Consider the following 21,755-nt stretch of genomic DNA (forward strand, 5'->3'; position numbering starts at 1 on the left):
AATGACAAGAAAGGGAAGAAAAGAAACTTTCTCTACAAGTAGCTTATTGCCTGCTTCTGACTAGGGTATGTCCCTCAGTGACAGTGCTGTAATTTCAGAATCCTGGCCATAAACCAATGCGTATTTGGTAAGTATCAATTTACAGTTGAATAAACAGGGGGGTTTGATTGGTAATTTTCTTTCTTCACATTTTTACTAATGGGCACCATAAAATTTGAAGATTTTAATAAGGCACTCCTCTGAGAGCACAGCAGATTAACAGCATCATTTGTAGAAAAAATTAATAACGGAATACGCTCCACATCTGAAAAGCACATCTTAAACTCATCTGTGCTCATCAAAGAGTTTTGATTTGTTAGGTGAAAACAATTTAAAGAGAAAAATAATTTCTTCTGGAAAAAAACAACAGGCACCATGAACTGATTTAGCAACAGAATTAGAGCATGAATAAAGCCTTAGAGAGGAGAGAAAATGAAACAACACCGCTTTTGAGAGCAGATTCACATTCATATTCTCGAATGTCTTCTAGAGTGACATTTACAAGTAAATTAGCACATACAGATGATAGTACAGTTACAGTAAGAGGCTAACTGAAATTGGAGGGGGAAAAAAAGCCAAGATACTTTACAATTAAGATTTCTGTATTAATCTGCCATCTATCTCAGGACCTTTATTATTCATATTCTAAACTTCTGCTCTGTGGATTTGATTCTGACAGTTGACTCTGGTATCCACAATACTATGATGTTTGCCTACTGTGAAGTTTCAGCAGCACAAGGCAAGTGAAGGTGGAATTTTTGAAAGTGAACACAAAGCAGATAAATACCCCACTTGTATGCAGTGCAGAAACACAATCATGTCACATCATTTCTCCCTAATTCAAATGTCAAAATACCTGGAATGTCAAGGAAAGTATCATTTAGCCATATGACAACCCACCTGACTTTCAGGTGACCCCATTCTATCAGTGCAGTGAAAGCAGCTTTGAGCTGCCTTGCTTATGGCATGAGGACTGCCAGGACAGCTGTAGCACCTTGCTGTTGCACCTTGCTCACCGTGGTGACACACTCTTGCTCTACGACAAAGAGGTGGCAGGTACTGGCCAGCCCACCGCAACAGAGGAGGGGAAGGGGACGGGGAAGAGAGCACTTATGACCTGAGCCTTTGCACGTGCTCTTGGCAATCAGCATGGTGGCTGAAGACGAGTATTCCCCATCCCCATGTAGATTGTCACCACCATATGAGATGGGGGTTTCTGTGTGTCATCCAATAGCCCAGAATATTAAAAAGAAAACCAAATGTCTCGGCATGAACTGCAGCAGTGTTGTTATAAACAGCTTTTCCTATAAAACTCTCTCAATAGAAATATTTGCATCACAGAGCAGTTCTCCATAAATCCTGCACTGAAGAACTGTTTATCTCACCAACTTTCCAACTGCCGTTTGTTTCATTAACCCAGAGCTCAGCTGGTGTGAGGTACAAACGCTCACAATCTTTAATCTCATCTGTCAGCAGTGTTTGAATTTAGAATTTAAAAAAAGGGAAAGTAATACCTGTGCTACTTCCTTATAATATAAATTTCCAAGGTCAGCCTACCCTTAATTTATAAGCAGCTATATTTGTTAAATTAGAACAAATCAGCCTGAAGAGCACTGGTTTTCACTGTGGCAAACATTGCTAGCAGTTCTGAACAGGTTATTGATTAATAACTTTACTGTATATGACGTTAATCTGTAACTCTCTTACATGTAGACATTTCTGGTTTTAATGTACAATGCACATCTGAACAGAGAAAGGAAAAGATTCAAGAATGGGAAAGAAATGCTAACAAATAAAGCAGCACCCTCTTTCATCTGCCCGTTCATCGTTAGCGGATGGCTACAGGCAGCTTCCTAAGGCTCTTTTTAAGCAATCAGCTGCTACAAAATGTTTTCTCTAGGACACTGTCCCCTCAGTCTTTCACTTAAGCAAACAAACCTCCAGCTACAGTCAGTAAGGGGTCTCTGAGGGAAATGTCTGGCATGGAAAATGGGGATGAAGCCTTGCCAGATGAACACAACAGTTTGCGTTTACTAAGGCAAGACCAGTAAATTACTGTTTCTGGGCCCCACTGCTCGATCCGTTTGCAAAAAGACTGCATGTAGCACACTGAGTGGAGACAGGATGAAATAAGTTTGTGGCTTTGATGAGAAACAACAGTGACCAATTGTTGCAAAAGAGGGGGGAATAAGGAAATGTGTGCCAAACAGTTTTCAGAGTTTCAAATATTGTAGGCAACCAGAGACTTCTGAGACACATGGTGTAGTGTCCAGGTATCTTGAATCTCTACCAGGTGATTCCCTTTCAAACAGATGATCCTTGTAAAGAATTTCTAGTAATAGGACAAGGGGTAATGGTTTTAAACTAGAAAAGAGGAGATTTAGGTTGGGTATTAGGAAAAAATTCTTCACTGTGAGAGTGGTAGATCACTGGAACAGGTTGCCCAGAGAGGGTGTGGAGGCCCCATCCCTGGAGATATTCAAGGTCAAGCTTGATGAGGCTCTGAGTGACCTGATCCAGTGAAGATGTCCCTGTCTACTGCTGGGGGGTTGGACTGGATGATCTTTGAAGGTCCCTTCCAACCTAACACATTCTATGATTCTGTGATTATCTTTAAAATGCATTTAATTAGTTTTCCTTTTCTTAAAACCTTAAATTGAATTTTAATGTAAAATTAAAATAAAGTATTTATTATGTGCAGGGGTTCCCCTAGAAAAGGTAACTCCAGGATTCATTTACATACCTCTTGGAAAGCCAGCAGGGACTGCTGATACCGCTTTTTGGATATCGTGAGATTCCTAGACAAACATCCCCCTCCTTCCTTCCCAATCCCAGCCAGAGGTGCTGGTTTGCCAGCCCAGGACTTCTGGCTGGTTCATATCATTTCCTCATCCAGTAATGCCGCTGCTACAACTGTGGCACTACCTACCTGAACACTATCCTTTCACTCTCCCCTTTGCTATTGTGTTTAGATGTCTTTCCTTTCTTTTTCAGGCATGAAAAGCAGCTTTATAATCAATATAAACAGCAGCTTTGCTGCTTCTACAACATCCACCTCATCCCTCCTGTCTGACCTCCACCTTATCCTTTTACCATCTCCCATCTCTGTACCTCTACCCTCCCACAATCTGTGCTTTTCTATTGCACAGCTCTTGTCTGCTAACTCAAATTTGTACAGTAACAGTTTGTAGCAATTAAATACCCATAATGGAAAAAGGATCTAAGACACCTATTTTAAATGGCTTAATTTCAGGGTGCTGTTCTCTGTTACTAAGTTCTGTTAATGGAGGTCTGTCCTCACAAAGACCTGCAGGAAGGGCTTTTCTGGATCTTGCTTCTGTCCAACTCCTGGATCAGTTAACAAGAACCCTGTCATCCTCCACCTCAAAGGTATCTCACTCTGGGTAAAAATAGCACATAACCAAAATCCACTGAAAGAAAGATCAGCTACATCAGCAAGTAACGGGAGGGCTTCAGGAGCAGTTGGTGCTGAAGCTCCTGCATTAACCCGTCTCTAAGACCTAGTCTGGTCCCTGAGCTGAACATCTGCACCACACGTGATGTGAACCTGTCCAGAGGAGCAGCAACTGCTTCAGATCATTATGGCCCTGCTATGGGTGGGGCAGCTTAGAGTTTCCTCTGAAAGGAGTCTAGTTGGTAGATACCAAAACTGCCCTGGAACCCAAACCAATGGGAAATAAGCAGGGATGCTTGGGAGACCAGCTTTAAGTCTGCACTATTCCTCAGATAGTAATTGATAGCAATGATGTAGCCAAAAGGGGAATGTTGTAGCTTGGTCGTTCCCCATTCTGTATGTAGAGATCGTACAGAAAGACCAAACCCTGGATTTAGTCCCAACACAGGAGCAGAGCAGAGAATGCCGCAGTGCTGGTTATGATACAATCTTTACCGCCTGCTTCACGTAAGAGGTGGACTACTCAGTTGCATATTTATGCATTCAGGAGTGTCTTTGGAAGAATAAGAAATGGAGAATGGGAAGTAATTTGAATTAAGGTGGCTCAGCCAACTATTTATGTAAAATCAAGAAACAGTGCTCTTGCCAGACAGAAATGGCAAAAACATCTCAACTGCTGAGAAAAAAGTGCTTCCAATTTTACTTAAAATAACAGTGTTCACTAACTAGTTAGTTAAAGCGATTGGCCATACTTACTGGGTATGGAACAACTTTTCAATATTCCATGAAAATGCATTTTTTTGAATCACACTATTTAAATAAAACCCAACACTATGTTAAGGAGGAAGAATAAAGAGAGTAAAAGATAACCATTTATAAAGCACTTTCTCTGACTGAACTTAGCATGCAGCTGACTCTTTTTTTTCCCTTGTGGCAAACAATTTGGTGACTTAAAAAATATAACATGCTTCAAACAAAATAAAGTTTCTTGTAAAAGAAAAAAAATACTGTGAAGATACACTTGGGCATCAAGTTTTAAAAATCTTACAGTGGATATTATAAAGATCTGAAGCCAAGAGCCAATGCAAACCAGAGAAAACAAACAGGCCTTTAAGAAATTAAAATGGCTTGAACCTATCAATATGCTGTCCTATTTTTCTTTCCAGACTAACATTTCACTGAAATCAATACGCAGCTTCATTTTTAAAGGGAAAGTGCAACTACCCTTCCAACTGTTTCTCCTACCTGCATTCGGGTTTTGTCCCTTCAAAACAAAAGGCTTAGCTCAACTATAAAACATAAGAGCAGCAATAACACATACAAAACAAATTTTAAAGAACCCTTGAAGGCCATCTTAAGTTATCTTAATATTTGAAGAGTGGTCTTGCTTTTCAATCTGAAAAGATAACATAGGAGAACAACTGAAGGCCAACGTACAGCTGAGAGACCTCAAAATAACTGAGTATCACTCGTTGCTGCCAACTTCTATGCCAAAGGACGGTGCTACCTTGAAACAGAACCTATGGCCAACTAACTGGAAATACACTTTCATTTAAGATAGTGCTATTAAGCAAGCTTGGAGGCATAAAGTACACAAAGAAAAGCCCTCCCATAGTTTTAAAAATAAGTAACTATTGAGAAGTAGCAATCTTATGTAAGAAATTACACAGCATACATTCTAGATAACAAAACAGCCTTTTTTGTTAGAACAAAGGCTTAAACATTACAAAATAATAAAATACAATGTATCACATATACAAAGTACCATTCAAACATGATTCTTAGGGGTTAAAAAGACATATTTCTGTGAACAGTCTCAAAAAAGATACACCACAATAATTAGATGTAAGTATTTTTAAGAAACTGAATAACATGCACAGGAATATCTTAACTCCAAACTTCCACTGTTTTAAGCAGATTATAAAAAATAAAGAGGGAAGGAGTTCTACATTATTATTTTAATGTTCAGAACTGACAGTGATTGAGATCAATGGTATTATGTGGCAGCATGAATCAAGCCAAAAGCATACTGCTGCCTGCAAAATTGTATGCTCACTGCTGTACCTACAATATTGCTCCTCTACCTTTGCCTGTTATAGTAGCTGAAACAATGCCTGCATTAGTTAGTTACTCCTTCTGAAAACCTTTTTAGAGGTAACAGTTTATTAATCAAGATAGGAAGACATAATATTTCCATTTTTCAAATCAATGACTAGGACTCATCCCTGCTTCTTAAAAATACAGAGCAAAACTGTACAGGAAAGTGATCTCCATGGTGCAGGTTATGGAACAGGAGCAGACGCCTGCCCTAAACTCTGCATAAATGTACACATAACTGGCTTAGGAGCTCCCAGGCTGGTGGCCATGCAGATTTCAGGTTCTACCCTCACAAAAAGAACCACCTCAAAGTGTGCACACCACTGTCCTTCACACCTTCTCTTTCAGCAGATTAAGTTCCATGCGCTGCTGAAGGCTGTTGCAAAGACATGGAAAAGCTCTTTCCTGCCTCCATTCAATTGTGTACACATGCACTGGTTGACGTTGTGTTCAGTATATATAGATCAGTAAAAATACACGCAGAGTTTCCTTTTAATCTATTTTTGCTAAACTTTCCTTTCTATTCTTAGAAGACACCAGCCTTATGACAAATTTAGAGCTATACCTGCACTGAAGCAAACCATGCACTAACGCTTACTAGTCTCCCAGTGCAAATGTCTCCAGTTAGCCTGAGGCCATGGAGGCAGCCGTTACATGTAGGACAGGCTTTGCAGAAAATGTGAAAGCATCAAACAGGAAGGCTTATTTTATTAAGAAACCAGAGAGAGATTAATTCTTTGTGAATCTCAACAGTAACTAGCTGAAACAGGGAACCACAATTCTTTAAAGTTGATGCCCATTTCTTTTTGCAACAGCACACAAAACCAACAACAGAGACATTCTGGGATGCTTTTAGTGAAGCAGCCTTTTACTTCAGTCATGGAGGTAAGCTGCTTCAGACGGTTATTGCTCTACACCCTGGTTACCTGAAACATTTTCAGCCATTCCTGAAGGCCTGTTGGTGGCTGCACAGATGTGATGCGGCGCCGTTGCTGTCCCTGGCCATTGGCTGCCCTCAGGTCCCCAAAAGTAGTAGGTGTGGCAGAGCATGGCACCAACCCTGTAGTACTACAATACAAATAGAAAGTGATAGTCACACATAAAACATCAAGGAAAATTTAGAAGTCTATTGCAGAAAAAGAAATCTTGTACAGAAGCTGTAATGACAATTTCAACTCTTCAACTTCAAGCAAAAGCACTAACATGAAAAACTGTTCTGCTGGTCACTCAGTGGGTCAGTTCCCTCACTTCTGTAAACCTGCCTGCTTCTACCACTGCAGTATTAATCCTCCAGCTAGGGGAAAATGGGGATCACTGTTCAAGGCTGAAAAATTACCACTCCGTTAACTGGCCAGCAGGTTGTCTATAAAGATGCAGGTTTATAAATTCCTCTCCTTGACAGAGCATTTCCCTGCCTTATAGGCTGCATTTGTTCCTTCTGGCTGGTGATGTAGGAAGCCAGAGCTCAGAGACTCACCTGTATGTGAAATGTGCTAGTGCTGCTTCGTCGCCAAAGAGAAAAAAACCCACCTATTTTTAGCTCTTAATATATTTTGTTGACAAAGAGCAAGTAATATGGAGGAGTTCTAGTGGCTTAGTGGTTTGGAATTGTGTTTTGAAATACTCTATAGAGTATTTTAAAGTTTGCATGTTGAAGGAGTGACACAGGAAATACAAGGGGGGTGAGGTGAAGAGGGAAAAGGAGCCAAAGGTGCTCCCTGAATTACAGTTTGATTTTTTTCACTCTAACATGTTGAAACTCAGCTCATTCATATGGGATGGAGCTTTTAAAAGAGCTGGGATTAAGCTGTTATTGTAGGAGCCTAAAGAAATACAGCTGACTGGGTTGGGTTTTGGTTTTTTTTAGGTGAAGTACTTCGTTCACAGAATATCAAAGTTGTATTCCCTAGCAGGACATTTGGAACTCCAGTAGTGTTTGCACAAGCATGAAAATTTTAAATACAGTGTGGGACTCCAAAAACTGCTTTGCTTTTGTGTATGATAAATCCAGCTTTTTAGTAGGTATGAGCTTCAGGGTTTTACTGACTTTTCAGTGGCTACGGGAATAGCTTCAAATGATGCAAGACAAGTTCCTTTTAATATTTATCTCATCATAATCTACAAAGATTTCACTGTACTATTCCTTGTTCTGAAGGACAATCATACCATGTCTTAACATTTACCCAAATTGGTAAAGAAAATAAAGATTGGTTTAAACAGGCTTATTTTTTAACTGTTAGTTTGACTGAGAAGTAACAGCAACAGAAGCTGACGTGAAAATACTGTTGCACAGGTGAAAGATCCTCCTAGTGCCATTTTCTTCCTGGCTTTTACCTGTTCTATGCAAAGAAAGTTCATCAGGTCTATCAATTTTAGAGTGTCTGATCCTAGGGAAAACGGAAACAAGCAGGCACAGGAACTGCATCATTTGCCTAAACGTTATTATACAAAATATAATCAAACACAGTTTGAAAGAGAAGATTGGAAAATATTTAAGGTTTGTTTTTTTTAATGCCAATAATGACTCAAACATCCAAGCAACGTCAATTTAAAGTGTTTTTACAGCTTACTCATTCTCATCACCTGAACAGAGATCCAGCAGAAGGCCTATCGTTTAAGGTCAAAAATAAGGCACTTAAAATTGGCTTATATTGGCTCTGAGCAATATGTGGCCTTGAGCCTGCCCCAGTAGAACAGCTACACTTCAATTTTTTCTGCTGCAAACTGGTTCTCACTCAAAACCAGTTATTCAAAACAGGGTCTAAAAGCCTCTTTCCTTTGCCCTGAGATTAAACCACAAGATTTTTGTTTGTGCTTTGTTTTTCTTGTATGTTTTCATTTCCCTGAAAGAGCCAGTCAGGTTTCTGTGGAAGCCAGACAAGTCCAATCTAACAGATACACATGACAAAAGCACACTTTCTCTCATGCTCAACTCTTTACTCTTAGGAGTGCAGAGCACGGGCACCACACAAAGAACTGGTGGCCAACAAGAGTGTGCTTCCATGAGACTGATTTAGAAACCCAGAGAAGCTACCAACTTGAGAGGGACGTAGAAGCTGCAACACGTGCTTCCCATCTCAGCAAGCTCTGTTTCTCTACTGCAGCATTTGCACATCTGAAAAGCAATCCTAGAGCCTATCCCCACACTACCCTAACTTTTCACTCGTCACACGATAACCCTCTGGAAGGAAGAGAAATAAATTCTAAATTACTTTTGAAAGATCCATCAGTGACTGAATACTACTATAGCTCCTTCAAAAGAAACAACATCCCCAGGCAGTTCTGGGAGGCAAGCACAATGCTTGTGGGAGGGCTGATGCTTATTACAGGGAACAAACATAAAACGGTGTAAATCCATGGGAAGCAGTGTGACATCGGAGCACAATTGTTATGGCAACTATACGGGAAGACCTGCAGTTGTAAGGCACGCATCCAGGGCCCTGCTCTGCCACCGCTTCTCACGTTTAAAGAGTGCTTTACCCCTGAAAGCATCTGACTGGAACAGCAGCAGTTATTTGAGTGATCTGGTACCATTTAGGAGTAGTAAGGAAGCAGACTAGAACCCGTAATAATTTCATATTGTGGATAACAAGTACGTTTGTGTTCCTGTTAAGATCAGATGGTCTGCTCTGCCTACATAAATTTCCATTCTCTCATTCCTGTTACCATAGCAAAGTGATACATTTGATCACAGTTTGTAATAGTCTTAGGGTTTATCATTATGTCCCTTTTTAAAAATTTGATTGATTTTATTCCCAGGAATGCTTCAGCCCTCAAAAAAGTCTCTAAGTAAATGGGCATGCTATATTTAGAAGCACAAACCTCAACCGAAGAAACGCAAGTCTGGCTACTTCATTAAAACTCCTCTTCAGTTCACGTTATTTAAATTAGCTAAGCAATATACGAATGCTGATACCAACCCTTCTCTGGTTTACAGAGCTTTAACATTAAGATGTTCTGTGAGTCTGGCTTAGCAATTGGAAAGACAGGATATAGGCAAGAATCAGGATCCAGTGATCTGTCATTGCATTAAATTACCTTGTGTATTCTGAGACTTTGCAGGGTTTCTTTCCCAGAGAGAAAGAACGGACCTCGGAGCCATGGTCCAACTTTCTCTTCATCTGCAAGGTGAGGGAAAAGAGTAACAACATGGATTTAGTTACATGACCAGCCTTACTTATGCGTACTTCAGTAGAATTAATCCATTTTTACCTTTTCCTTTAATATCAAATTTCAACAAAGTTGACATTCGCAAGATTATTTAAAGCAACATTTTAGTTTCTAGCTGCAACAATATTTGACATGTTTTACATGGTGCATGTATGTATTATTGCTGTTCTGGGGTCCAAAAGCCATTGGAATCGCATTCTTTTCATTTCTGAATTTCAAATGTTAAAAAGTGTGCAGAACTCAGTGCTGGCTTATTTACTAAACCATCCTCTCTCTGTTGTCTTGAGAGGGAAGGGAAAGAACTAAACCCAACCCCTTCATTCTTTGTGTTCAGGTTCAATGCTAAGAGTGTCATCAAAATGGTTAAATTGTAGATAGCCTATCTGCATTATAAAGCAAATACTCATTTTAGGGCCTAAAAAAAGAAAGAATCCATATACATTTTTCTTTTGCCTACCTTTGTAAAGTTGTACGTTAAAAACATTCATAAAACTGCAGTAAAACTGACAGATTAACCGACATTTTTACAAGACGGGTGAGGATGAAAAACACTAAACCTTGGTCTTGAATGTCACCCGCCATTAGATATGATCAAAACCAAATAATGAGCAGGGCAGCTGCTAAAAGGGGAAGCCAGACTGCAAAATTTACCACAGAGATGGAAACCAGTGAAAGCCGTATTTATCCAGTCAGACAAATACAGATTACTTTCTACATATTTGGGTAATCTTTAACCACAGGCTTTTGGACTCAACGAGACATATGTACGCCAAAAGCCATTGCTGAGTTTTTCGTTGGTTTTCTTTTTTTAAGATGTGATGCACCAAATCCCTTCAACCAGCAGAAGGATGCTTACTGCTGTTTACAACTGTGAGCTGCAACACGCATAAACTACCTGTGTGGCAACTCAGACTTTAGTATAACCATTTGTTCCCTTTTTGCAAAATTTTGTGTTTGATACAGTTTAAGAGTTGGCATCTTCCTTGCACCACTGGTTTGATCTTTTTAAATGTTGCAACAGAACATAGTTATTTAATCATTCAGCTTATGAGTCTACCACTCTAAAAAAACCCAAACCAAACCCCCCCAAAACCTCAAGAGGATTCCCTAAAGCTGGTCCACACTTTTGTTGGTTTTGTTTGGGGTTTTTTTAACTTTTAAAATATCTTTATGGCTTTCCCTTAAATCCGTCACTGAAGATCTTGTGTTTAGCTTCATTAATGATTACAAAGGATAGCAAAGGGAGGTTAACTAGTCTCTTCTTTACAGTAACAGCTACAACACAAGCAGAAGAGCTTGCCTTGTAGCTGTATTTCCTTGCCTGTGCCTCACATGGGACACTCCACAGCATTTCACCAGACACGCATTCAGCCGGAACCACACCGAGCGCTGCCAAACCACCAGCCTCACCCTTGCCGCTTCCCCACACCCCAGGAGGAGCAGCCCCCCGTGCTTCCCCCAAGAAAACCAGTTGTAAGCATCACTGAAAAATAACGGATACCATCTTTTATCACTGTGTTAGACAAGTGAGCCATCACATTTACTGGAAGCATAAATAAGATGTTTGAGCATGAATTTCAGTATCTGATGACAGACTTCTCAGAGAGGGTTTTTCCTCTTCAAGGAAAATTTTTATTTCCAGCTCGCCTTTCTGAGAGGTTATCAACATCGCGCTCCTCTTCTGCTTCCCGTAAGAGGGAGATGCAGTTTTCCAAGCGCACACCTTAAAAATACCAAGTACGAAGACTGCAGTAAACTAAGCAGCTATACTGATTTACTCTTTTGCATTAGCTAAGAAAACAATATCCAGTTCTCTGCCCCATTGCCTGATTATTTCACCCATTTCTTTTGGTGGGCTTTTTGTGGGGGGGTTGTTTTCCCGGTATTTTAGGGAACTTTCTCACAGGGTCCACCACACAGACAGACTTTCAGCATCTCAGAAGGTGCTAAGTAAATACACGGTCAAAAATGTCGTTCACTATACGAAGATGATAAAACTTTCTCTACAGCAGAGAGGTCTAGTGACAAGATTTAGACATCAGTAAGGTATCTGTGCAACCGAAAAACCAGAAACCGCCGAGCAAACATCCCCGTAAATATTTAATCTGTCGCTAGGAAAACACAACTCCTTCAGACAACGTTTATTTATCGAAATAATTGAGATTGCAGTATATTTAAAAAAAAAAAAGGCGCAGCGAACTGTATTCCGCATCACCACCCGCCACCAAGCGCTGGCAGGGCTCCCCGGCAGCACACTGCAGCTACAGCCGAGCGGCAGCCCCGCGCCGCCGGCACGTTTCCGCCCGCGGAGCGGCACCGCGGAAAACGCGCGGCTCCCCCCGGCCCCCGCCCCTCCTTCTCCGCGGGCGCGTAGCCGGGGAGATGGGGGTAGGGGGCGGAGGGCAGGGTGCGGCCACTCACTTTGTAGAAGATCATCTTGAGGGTGCCGTAGAAACCCATGGTGTCGGCGCGCTTCCCCTTGCGCGGCTGCGGCGCCCCGCGGGCCCGGCGGCCGGGCAGGCGCTGGCAGTACAGCCCCTTCTCCGGCAGGTAGGTCACCGCCTCCCGCGCCGACATGCTCGGGCACGGCGGGCGGCGGCGGCGCGGCTCGGCTCGGCCCGGCTCACCTCGGCCCTGCCTGCGCCGCGCGGAGCCCGGCTCCCCCTGCCCGCCGGCCTGCCTGCCTCCTCCCGCCCCCCGCCTCCCTCCTCCCCCCGCTCCCGCCCCGTCCCTCCCTCCCCGCCCGCCTCCGCAGCGGCGGCGCGGCACTGCGGGCTGCGCGGCCGGGAGGGAGCCCGCGGGCCCCGGCGGCGGGGAAACCGCCCCCACCCCGGGAAAAGAAAGAGGAGGGAAAAAAAAAAAAGACCCCGCGTTGGGTGGGTTCGGGTTCCACCTCACCCCTTTTCCCCCCTCTTCTTCCCCAAACCGCCTCGGAGGCCGGGGGCCACCCAACCCTCGCTCTAGTACCCCAGTGCCACACGCTTCACGGTTTTCCAAGCGGGAGCAAAACAAGCTCATTTCCACTAATTATAATTATACCGTCGCCCTGGGCAAGCCTGGCTGGACTTGTACATGATTGCATTCCGTGGACGGACGCAAATTAGTCCTTCAAAAGTGCGGTTAATTTTAGAATAATTTGAAATACACTACAGTTTCGCCAGGGAAAAAGATGCTGAAATACCCTCTATTGGCTAAACAATAGAATAAACGGGGTCTGAGGATTTAGGAGTTGAAAGACCCAAATCCAACAATTATGTAATATACATTAAAATATTAATTCACGGCATAGCAGCAGTGAAGCTGTAAAACGCAGGAGCAGGTCCAGGGTTTCCCCTGAACGCAGGCTGAGAAGCCTGCCCGCACAGACGCTCCTCTCTCTGTCAAAAGACAGCCCTCAGGCGACACCAAGCCATCTTAGCTGGGTCTTCAAATACAAATCCTGTGAAGGATTCTCACCTATATTTCAGTGAAAGCGTAAGGAAAGCCCCAGGTAATTACTTGCTAAAGAACGCTCCTTTTCCAGTCGCTTCCTACTCTGTTCACATCAACAAATCTGTTCAATTCACCCTTACAGTTCGATTCAAGGGCACTGAAGTTCCTGACATATGGTCGGGCTCTCAGATACCTGCAACCAGCACAGCAGCTAGGCAGGTTTTGTTGGGGGTTGTTGGGTTGGTTTTTTTGTTTGTTTCTATACAGAGGACTCAAATGAGAGAGTCCAGATTCTGCAAATCTTTTTTTCCTTTTCTTCCTCCCCTCCCACAAAGTTTTCTGCCCGAGTTTGGAGCAAAGCATACCCAGAACATGATCTGAAGCCGCAATGTTCCCCTGTAATTTCCCCCAGGTGCACTGGGAACTGGAGAAGCTCAGCAGCCCTCCAGACCCATGCATTCAAACAGAAGCAAAGATGTAGCAGTTCCTGTTGACCCGAGGGGAAACCTTCTTTACTACCCAAAGCAGTACAAAAAGAGTAGAAAAAAGAACAGACATCTAAAGGAGTGGAATTACTTTCTGTAAATTCTGACAGCTTCCTCATTAGTACTTAAAAAACTCATACGTATTATTACTGTGTAAGAGTGAAGTGTGCCAGGTGTTGGCACACTCAGATAAAGCACAATTGCTATCCCATAGCACATAAGACCCTGCTTCTATATAGTTTTACGCATCTCCCATCCAACACTGAGTCCTTGTAGTCTCTTTCGTCTCCCAGTGAATACGGCTCTGCCCATCAAATCTTGGCATTTATGCCATTATCCATTAAACTGCAGTGCTGTATATTTTATGAGAACAAAATGGTCTTGAGTTGACTTCATACCTCAGCTATGAACAGAGCATAACATATCCCGGGAGACTATTACTGTCTTCTTCCTTTCCTGGCACATCACATGCAAAGGGGAAGGAAAAATAACACCACATAGGCTGCATATACTCATTAAATAATCACAGGAAGCAAATTAATACCCAGATCATCAAAGTAAGAAAGAATTTGAACATTATTGCTATAGGGATTTAGAAGCACTTTATATACATTCATGCATAATGCCCTGTAACGTTCACAGCTATCTTTGCCCCTTCTCCAGCCCATGAGCACCCTCGATGCAGCGGCTCCTTCAGCACTGCAGTGGGCACTGGCAGGAAATCCTCAGGGATCAGCCTCTCCCCCAGCCCAACAGCAAGCGTAACCTGACAACATAACTAGATTTATCTTTTGAACAAAATGTGCTTTGGAGTAAGCAGTCAATGAGTTGAATAATAATTAGAAATTACTATTTTCCTCTCTTTTGGAGTACTACCATTGTCGATTCCTTCTCTTTTGGTAATGACTGGCAGATGTTCTCTCCCAGTAAAAGACCACTGACGTAACCACTAATTTATTTGCCTCAGACAGGACCCATGTAGTAACCCCAGCAGGCATTTGCCAGTGGTAGAAAACTCGGTATATCAGGTATTAATTCTGCGTAAGTCTGGGTTTTTTCCTAAATTTAGATAGTTGCCACACATTTTGACAGGTGAATGGTGACCATCTTTCATCTATCTGTCTGCCTTTCTCAGAGCAAGAGGCAAAAATTGCATATGGCTACACCTCTCGCTTTTTAAGTATTTTTCTCTATAATGGTACCACTTCCAATTCTCTACAAATAAAGAATCATCCCCTCTACCTCAGGATAAGTTCGATGCTCTCTGGGTAACTGCAAGAGTACTCTAGCTGGGTGTCTGCTCTTTCCTAAAATGCCTAACTGCAGCCTGGGCTCTCTGTAGTCAACAGAGAGGGATGTGCTCCACCAGAGGGTAGGAGCACCTACCATTAGGGTCCCACTCTATATTACTGTCTAGAAAGAAAAGGCTTTCTCTCTCTCCTTTGACTTTGAGAACTCCCCTGTCCTCAGAAATGTTTACCACCACAAACAGACCATACTCTCAACTGTAAGAAATAAGGCTTTGCAAAAGCAGCAGGGAGCTGCCCAGCCTGGAAAGACCAAGCAGCACTGCAGGTCACACAGCTTCACTCTGTGCCTTCCTGGAAAATACAAAGGTGGGAGAGTAAGACCGCAACCCCTTGGTCATCAGAAATTAAGACACATTGAGGAAGACTGTAGTTTATAAAGCAACATTAAGAGAAAAATCAAGAGTTGCCGTGTTTCTTTCCCTATTTGGTATATATTAAGCTTCAAAGGCTGGCTTTATTTTAAGCTGAAGATAGTTTTTCAAGTTTTTAAAACCTCAAACAGCATACAATTAATGACATTTGAAAAATGTCTACACCAAAATTACATAGTTTCCAGCGGACACAAGTCCAATCTTATTTCCCGTCACTACTGCCAGCTTTTAATTAATAAAAATTCACACCATCCAATTCTTTTCCTGTTGGCAACATTTCTAGCACCTTTACCAGTTTGTCATGTGGCATGCTGTAATTAAGACCGTCTATTACTTCTAATGAAAGACTAGAATGAATTACAGAAATCACCCGCAGAGCTATATAATCCCCAGAAGAACAGAGATTACAGTGCAACAGACCAAAGAAACAACATTTTTGGGTTTTTTTGTTGGAGAAACATTTTTGAGTGGAGAGACCACAGGATGACCAGTCAGCATTTTGGAAGTACACTGGTGCTTAAACCATGGAATGCAAAAACCATAATTGGCATTTCACATACACATATGTGCGGTAGGAGCATAATGTGTGCAGGAGGAACTGTGGAGCAATATGGTTTGGTATCTCCATTAATATTGGTAAATGCATCATTCAAGACAGTGCCAGAAGGGATTCTGTGTACTCTGCACATTTAGCAGACGTTTAGCAGACTGACTCCTTTAGAAACATTTCAGAGGGATTTTTGTGTGTTGTCTAATAGGATTGCATTTTTTTTTCCACCCAGGAAACCAAAGGCCCTGATCAAGTGGGGCCAAATCCTTGGCTGCGCACGATTTACCCTGGAGACAGTGAAGACGACCCAGGAAGGACAGTCACGCTTGGTTATTTTCCCCCTTTCTCAAATTTGGACCCACTAAGGTTTTAAACACTACCCTTCTGCTTGGTAATCTAGTTAGGGCAGCTGCAGCAGCCAGCGCTTTGTCTTCTATATTCGACCTCTTCATGCAACCACATACTTCATTTAATTTGCCAAATGCGCCCATTCAGGCAAGAATCTGGCCCCACAGAGAGGTACTTCTGCCATCTGCTTTAGACATTTAACTACTGCTTAGCTTAGCACACCTACATTTGAAAGCCTGAGTTCCTAACTCAGTCAAGGAGAAAGGCAGATACCTTTCTTGCATTTCTTCCAACTTGAATAAAGTCTTAGTGGAAGAGAAAAAAATCCCAAACGAAAGCAAGTGTTAAACATGTTACAAAGTAATTCAGGGCAGGCTTTTCCTCTACAAACGGGTACTGCTGATATTGTCAGATCTTTTTCTTTTTGAAGGTACTCTGAAATCAAACAAGTGATCCACTGGGATCTTGGAAATCCCACGTTCTCATGGTTTCTCCTGGTTCAGCTTGGACCAGGCCATGACCTAGCTGTCGCTTATTAGAAATTTATAAGCATGAATCCTAGGTCCTGAGCTGGAGCAATTTTATGGGTAAATTCCAAACCTGCAGGCAGGGCAAAACAAAGTTCCAGGACACTGACTAAGGAAAAGTGGTATTTTGGATAACTGACAAAGTTCAAGGGCACAGTGTACAAAGCAACTTAACACACTGGTGTAACCACGTGTTTGTGTAGAACATACGATTAGTATTGATGCAACAAAACAGACTTGAAGAAATTAATTTAAGAGCACCAGTTTGTGACCAACAACTGCCACCTTCTGAGTGCGAAGGAAGAACAACCAGTTTAGATGGAGGAATTTCTACTCAATTTACTAGCCTGCAGCAGGCTTAGACAGGTCCACACCAGCCTGTTTGCTTCAACATAGTTACAGAAAGTAAGTTAAGCTTCTGATCTTGTGCAGTACGAGTCAAAACACAGTCCTGCACGTTGCAATGTGTGCTGATCAGTTGCCTGCTATCCATGACGCATTTTTGCCGTATTGATGAATTTAAGCAACAGGAACTCTACATTATGGGAGGAAGGGCACGTGGAGGCACTGCAGTAAATTTCAGAGTCTTCTGAAGCTTACTTGAATGGAGCGGAGAATACTACCAAATTGTTCTACTAATTGTATAATGTTTTCCAGCAAAGCATTTTGAAGACTGCTTTCAGACTTAAATTTCCCACACGCTATTGTTCTTTATTCCTATGCAAAGTAAGGTACTGCAGTTAAACAAAACTATAAGTAACTCCCAAGTTTTGTTTTTGCAGGGAAGGAAATGGCACAGATAGCAACTGAAAAATCAGGTTTGCGTTTATTAATAAATCCTGATTATATTAGAATATTATCAACTTTGATTATAAATACTGAATTTAAAGGTATATATCTGTAGCAGAGATTTCCCATAAACCACTTCCTTTTAACATTTGCATTTTAAAAATTACCAAGTTTTAAATATACCGTGCTAGGATTCAAAAGATGTGTTAGTCAAGGGCCGCAAAAATAGCTTTGAAAAGGATTTATACGTGAAGTGCATGTGACAGACTTCAGTGCTGGATATTTAGAATAAACTTCAAGTTATGTTTTAAGGGCAGGGAGATTGCAAAGACACTTTTAAAAGTACTATGGCATCAGCATGTCTCCAGCAGGATAGAGCCTCTGAAGGTAGTGTGTTTTAAGCCAGCAGGCAGCTGAACAGCACAGAGTTGTTTGCTCGCTCTCTCCTGCCCCAGTGGGATGGGGAGAGGACCGAGAACAAAAGTAGTAAAATTTGTGGCTTGAGATAAAGGCAGTTTAATAGGACAGAAAAGGAATGGATAACAGCAGCAACAATAACAATAATGAAGTGTACAAAACAAGTGAGGCACAATGCAATTTCTCACCACCCACCAAACGATGCCCAGCCAGTTCCCAAACAGCATCCCTCTACTTTATATGCTGAGTGTGACAACATATGGTATGGAATATCCCCTTTGACCAGTTGGGGTCAGCTGTCCTGGCCGAGTCCCCTCTCAGCTTCTTGAGCATCCCAGCCCCTTCACTGTCAGTGCAGTATGAGAAGCTGAAAAGTCCCTGACCTAGTGTAAGCATTCCTTAGCAACAACCACAGCATCAGTGTTCACCAACATGATTCTCACCCTAAATCCAAAACACAGCACCATACCAGCTGCTAGGAAGAAAGTTAACTCTATCCCAGCCAAAACCAGGACAGAAGGTCATACTTCCTGTTCTCTTTGTTGGTTGCCTGTAATTGGACACAGAACTTGGAACCTATGCTTCAATGCCTAGGTTATTTTAAAGCAGTACAGCCAAAGCTGTCATGCACCCATTTATGAAGGGGACAGTTCCATGCACTGTTTCTCAGTGGCAACACCAGCTTAAAAACGTCCCAGTCTCACCTGCTCATTCCCATCCCTGAAGAGTTCTGGCCCTTATTTCTGCAGGGACAAATGCCTGTAGAAATGCCCAGTGAACCAGATTCATTAACTGATGCGGGGTGAGGAGAAACAGCTTTTTCCTTTGGGTTTGTTTTGTTGTTTGGGTTTTTTTTAAAGTACCGGTTGCTGGTTTAATTTTCCACCAAGACTTCACAAACTGAGCAAGCAGAAGCAAATGTGCAATTCACAGGTAGGGCAGAAACATCTTGAGCCAACTATACCACTGAGAAAAGGTATGAAGAACCATGAACAGAGTGTCCCATGCAGAGAACATAAGCCTATTATTTACACCTAGAGGCATCACTCTCTCAGCTATAGTTTGATACGCATTTAAGCCAACACAACCAATAAAAAATAAAATAAAATAAGCAGTCCGTGCACCTGTGGCTGCCCTTGGCCGTTCACTTCTACACGTGCATCACCTTCTCTGGTCTGCCACCACAGCCTTTGTTGTATGACTGTGTAGTCAAGCAGGGTGGCAGCTGACCTATGGACACTTTTTTGCTGGGCTATTTTTCAGCCACATCAGATTCCCCATCCCCCTCACTGCAGAGGCTCATAGATGTATGTGCCAGCATCGCAGAGGTACAGCCTGCTCTTCTTTTTAACTTCCCCCAAGCCCCCAGGAGAGCTACCTGAAACACTTGCCAAACTACAGCCTTAGGTGAAATAGCAAGGAAGTGGGGTTTAGGCTTTGTCCTCCCAACCCAGGGGGCTGTATTACTACCACAGAGTGACTTATTTGCATTGAAAAACACACTTAAGTCTCTGTCAAACGGAAATGGACACTCAAATATTAAAGTTTTACCATAAAACAAGCACAACAAGGTGCACCACAGGCAGGGGGGAAAATGTCAACCTTCCTTAAACATGTTATGTTAAAACTCCAGGGAGCTTGTCTCATTAGAACTGTATATTATTTCACTGAAAAAAAAAGAAACAAAATGCAAACCACAAAACATTTTCTTTCAAAAGTGGTTTTTTTTCCCTTGTTGAAGAAAAAGATAAATGAAAACAAAAATACCAGCAGAGATGGGCTTCATGTTGTTTTTAATTCCCTATGACAGTAACCACATGCAAGTTTCCTACAGAGAAATCTTGTATGGTTTGTTTTAAAACTAGCAATATTATCATATAATAAACATTTTTCATAATGCATATTCATAAGGAGCAGAGTTAAGGTTGCTAATGCAACCTGCGCTTTCACATACTTGACTGCTTTCCATGCAACAGGAACATTATGAGTTGCTTTTTTGTGTTTTGTTTCCACACAGTATTGTTACATTATTCATTTTTCAAAGGAAGAAGAAAGTATTACATATAATGCATCTTGCAAAACATTCACTAATGGTAGCAGTTCTTCATAAGAACTGCATCTCCATTCATTGTGCTCCTATTAAAGTTAACTGTAATCTATTTATTATATCATTAAACTTAATATATTGTAAGATGAATTCTATTTATAGATGCAGTAATAGCTGTGCTAATCACTCAAGTTCACATTGAATGGGACTGTCTGAGACACAGCAGCAGATGCTTCAGAGACCAAAGTACGTTCCTAAATTTCCCAAAGAGATGACCTTGTGTGTTGCAACCCGCACAAACCCAAGTGGCACTGGGCAAGTGGCTGTGGCCAGCCAGCCTGGTGTCACCTTGCCCTGCTGAACAGCCCCTGAGACCTACAGGCACCCACGCTCACACCATGGAGGGCGCTGGCACTCTGCATCCCATCCCAGTTCCTCCCTTGCCACGCCAGCAGCCAGACACCACTTGGACACAAGGCATTCTGTTTAGGGTAACACCAAGACTGTAGCCCATGCCTTACTCTTTGGGCGCTTATGTAGCCACTTTCTAAAATACCACCCCTGGGCTCCATTCTTAGTAATTTTATCTTCTATTCCTGTTTATAGTCATTTCACAAATTTTGCCTTTGATGCAGTCCCTCAAGTTAGATAACCATGCACTTGAGACTGTTCTAAATCCTACCACAGGTGGGCACAAGCCCTTCTTGCTGATCAACAGATGACCACAATACCAAAACAACCCAAAAAATAGTTCTTTTTGTTTATACTGACAAGAATGTTACTGAATTGATGAAGCATGCATTGCTGCCTTTGAATACTACTAGTCAAACCTTTTTCACTTAAATATAAGCAGGTTGGGAATCACCTTTGTACCAAGAGAAAGGTCTGCTTGGACTGGGAAGGTTTTCCAAAAATGTCTGTCCTTCACACTGAATGCAAATGGAGCCCTGGTATCTACTGCCTGCTTTCTTTTAAGTTTTCCTTTTTTCTTTTCTGTGGAGAGACCTTAATTTTGATTGTGAAGAGAAGTGCTTATTTATCTGCCATCAGCTATAGACATCTATTTACAAAATAGTTTCTGTCCATCATTTGTGGTACGTGAGAATGATAAGGGGTCAGCGGTGACCCTTTAGGCTACAGACAGAAGAATTTCTGGAATTACCCATTCTACCCCAAGTATTTCAGAAGAATTTTAAGAAAACAATCAACTAAAAATGTCAATGTATTTTCCTACCTGTGTTACCTAAATAAAGTATAAAGGTTACAAAACCAAGCATTCAAAGGAGTTTGAAATGACAGGTGTAAGATGCTTTTACTCCCCAAAAGCTGCTTACCAAGACAGCCCTGTGCATGCTGAATACTAAATAAGACACAGATTCTGTGGTAAAAACAGCATCCAAGGTTGTAATTTAAGATATACATCGTTACCAACTCATGCACATGCATCTACCCATGTGTGTACATGTGTCAAGTTTTCAAAGGCAAATTTGCAGACTTTTTAGGCATGGCATTCTGGCAGGATTTTATAGTTTTATAATAAATCAAGGGAATTTAATTTTCCTCCATCATCTAGCAACACGGTGACTCCCTGTTTGGCGTGCCAGTGGCCTGAGCCCCAGTGGTGATGACTTACTGCTCAGGTAACCAGTGGTAAGGAATACAGCAGGATGCCACCCTTGGTGCAACAGTGCTAGAGGAAGACAAACCATGATGTGCCAGTAGGTTTCAGGGCAGTCTGCTGATAGCAGAAGGATGTGA

At 42.0% G+C, this 21,755-nt stretch overlaps 1 protein-coding gene across 2 annotated transcripts in view; it reads right to left on the bottom strand.

Moving 5' to 3' along the window:
* The window catches only part of FBXW7 (F-box and WD repeat domain containing 7), a 184,698-nt gene that overhangs the window by 20,254 nt on the left and 142,689 nt on the right, over positions 1-21,755 (bottom strand). The window contains exons 1-3 of one of the 2 annotated variants that reach the window (XM_084263310.1): positions 12,143-12,373; positions 9,590-9,672; positions 6,478-6,619 (exon numbers count right to left, since the gene is read on the bottom strand). In XM_084263310.1, coding sequence (XP_084119436.1) covers positions 6,478-6,619; positions 9,590-9,672; positions 12,143-12,298 — 381 coding nt within the window. In that variant the 5' untranslated portion in view covers positions 12,299-12,373. Of the gene's footprint in view, positions 1-6,477; positions 6,620-9,589; positions 9,673-12,142; positions 12,374-21,755 lie in introns of those variants that run through there. The other variant, XM_084263309.1, reaches the window with a different exon arrangement.

The sequence above is a fragment of the Gallinula chloropus genome (assembly GCF_964237585.1).
Source record: "Gallinula chloropus genome assembly, chromosome: 4".
NCBI lineage: Eukaryota > Metazoa > Chordata > Aves > Gruiformes > Rallidae > Gallinula > Gallinula chloropus.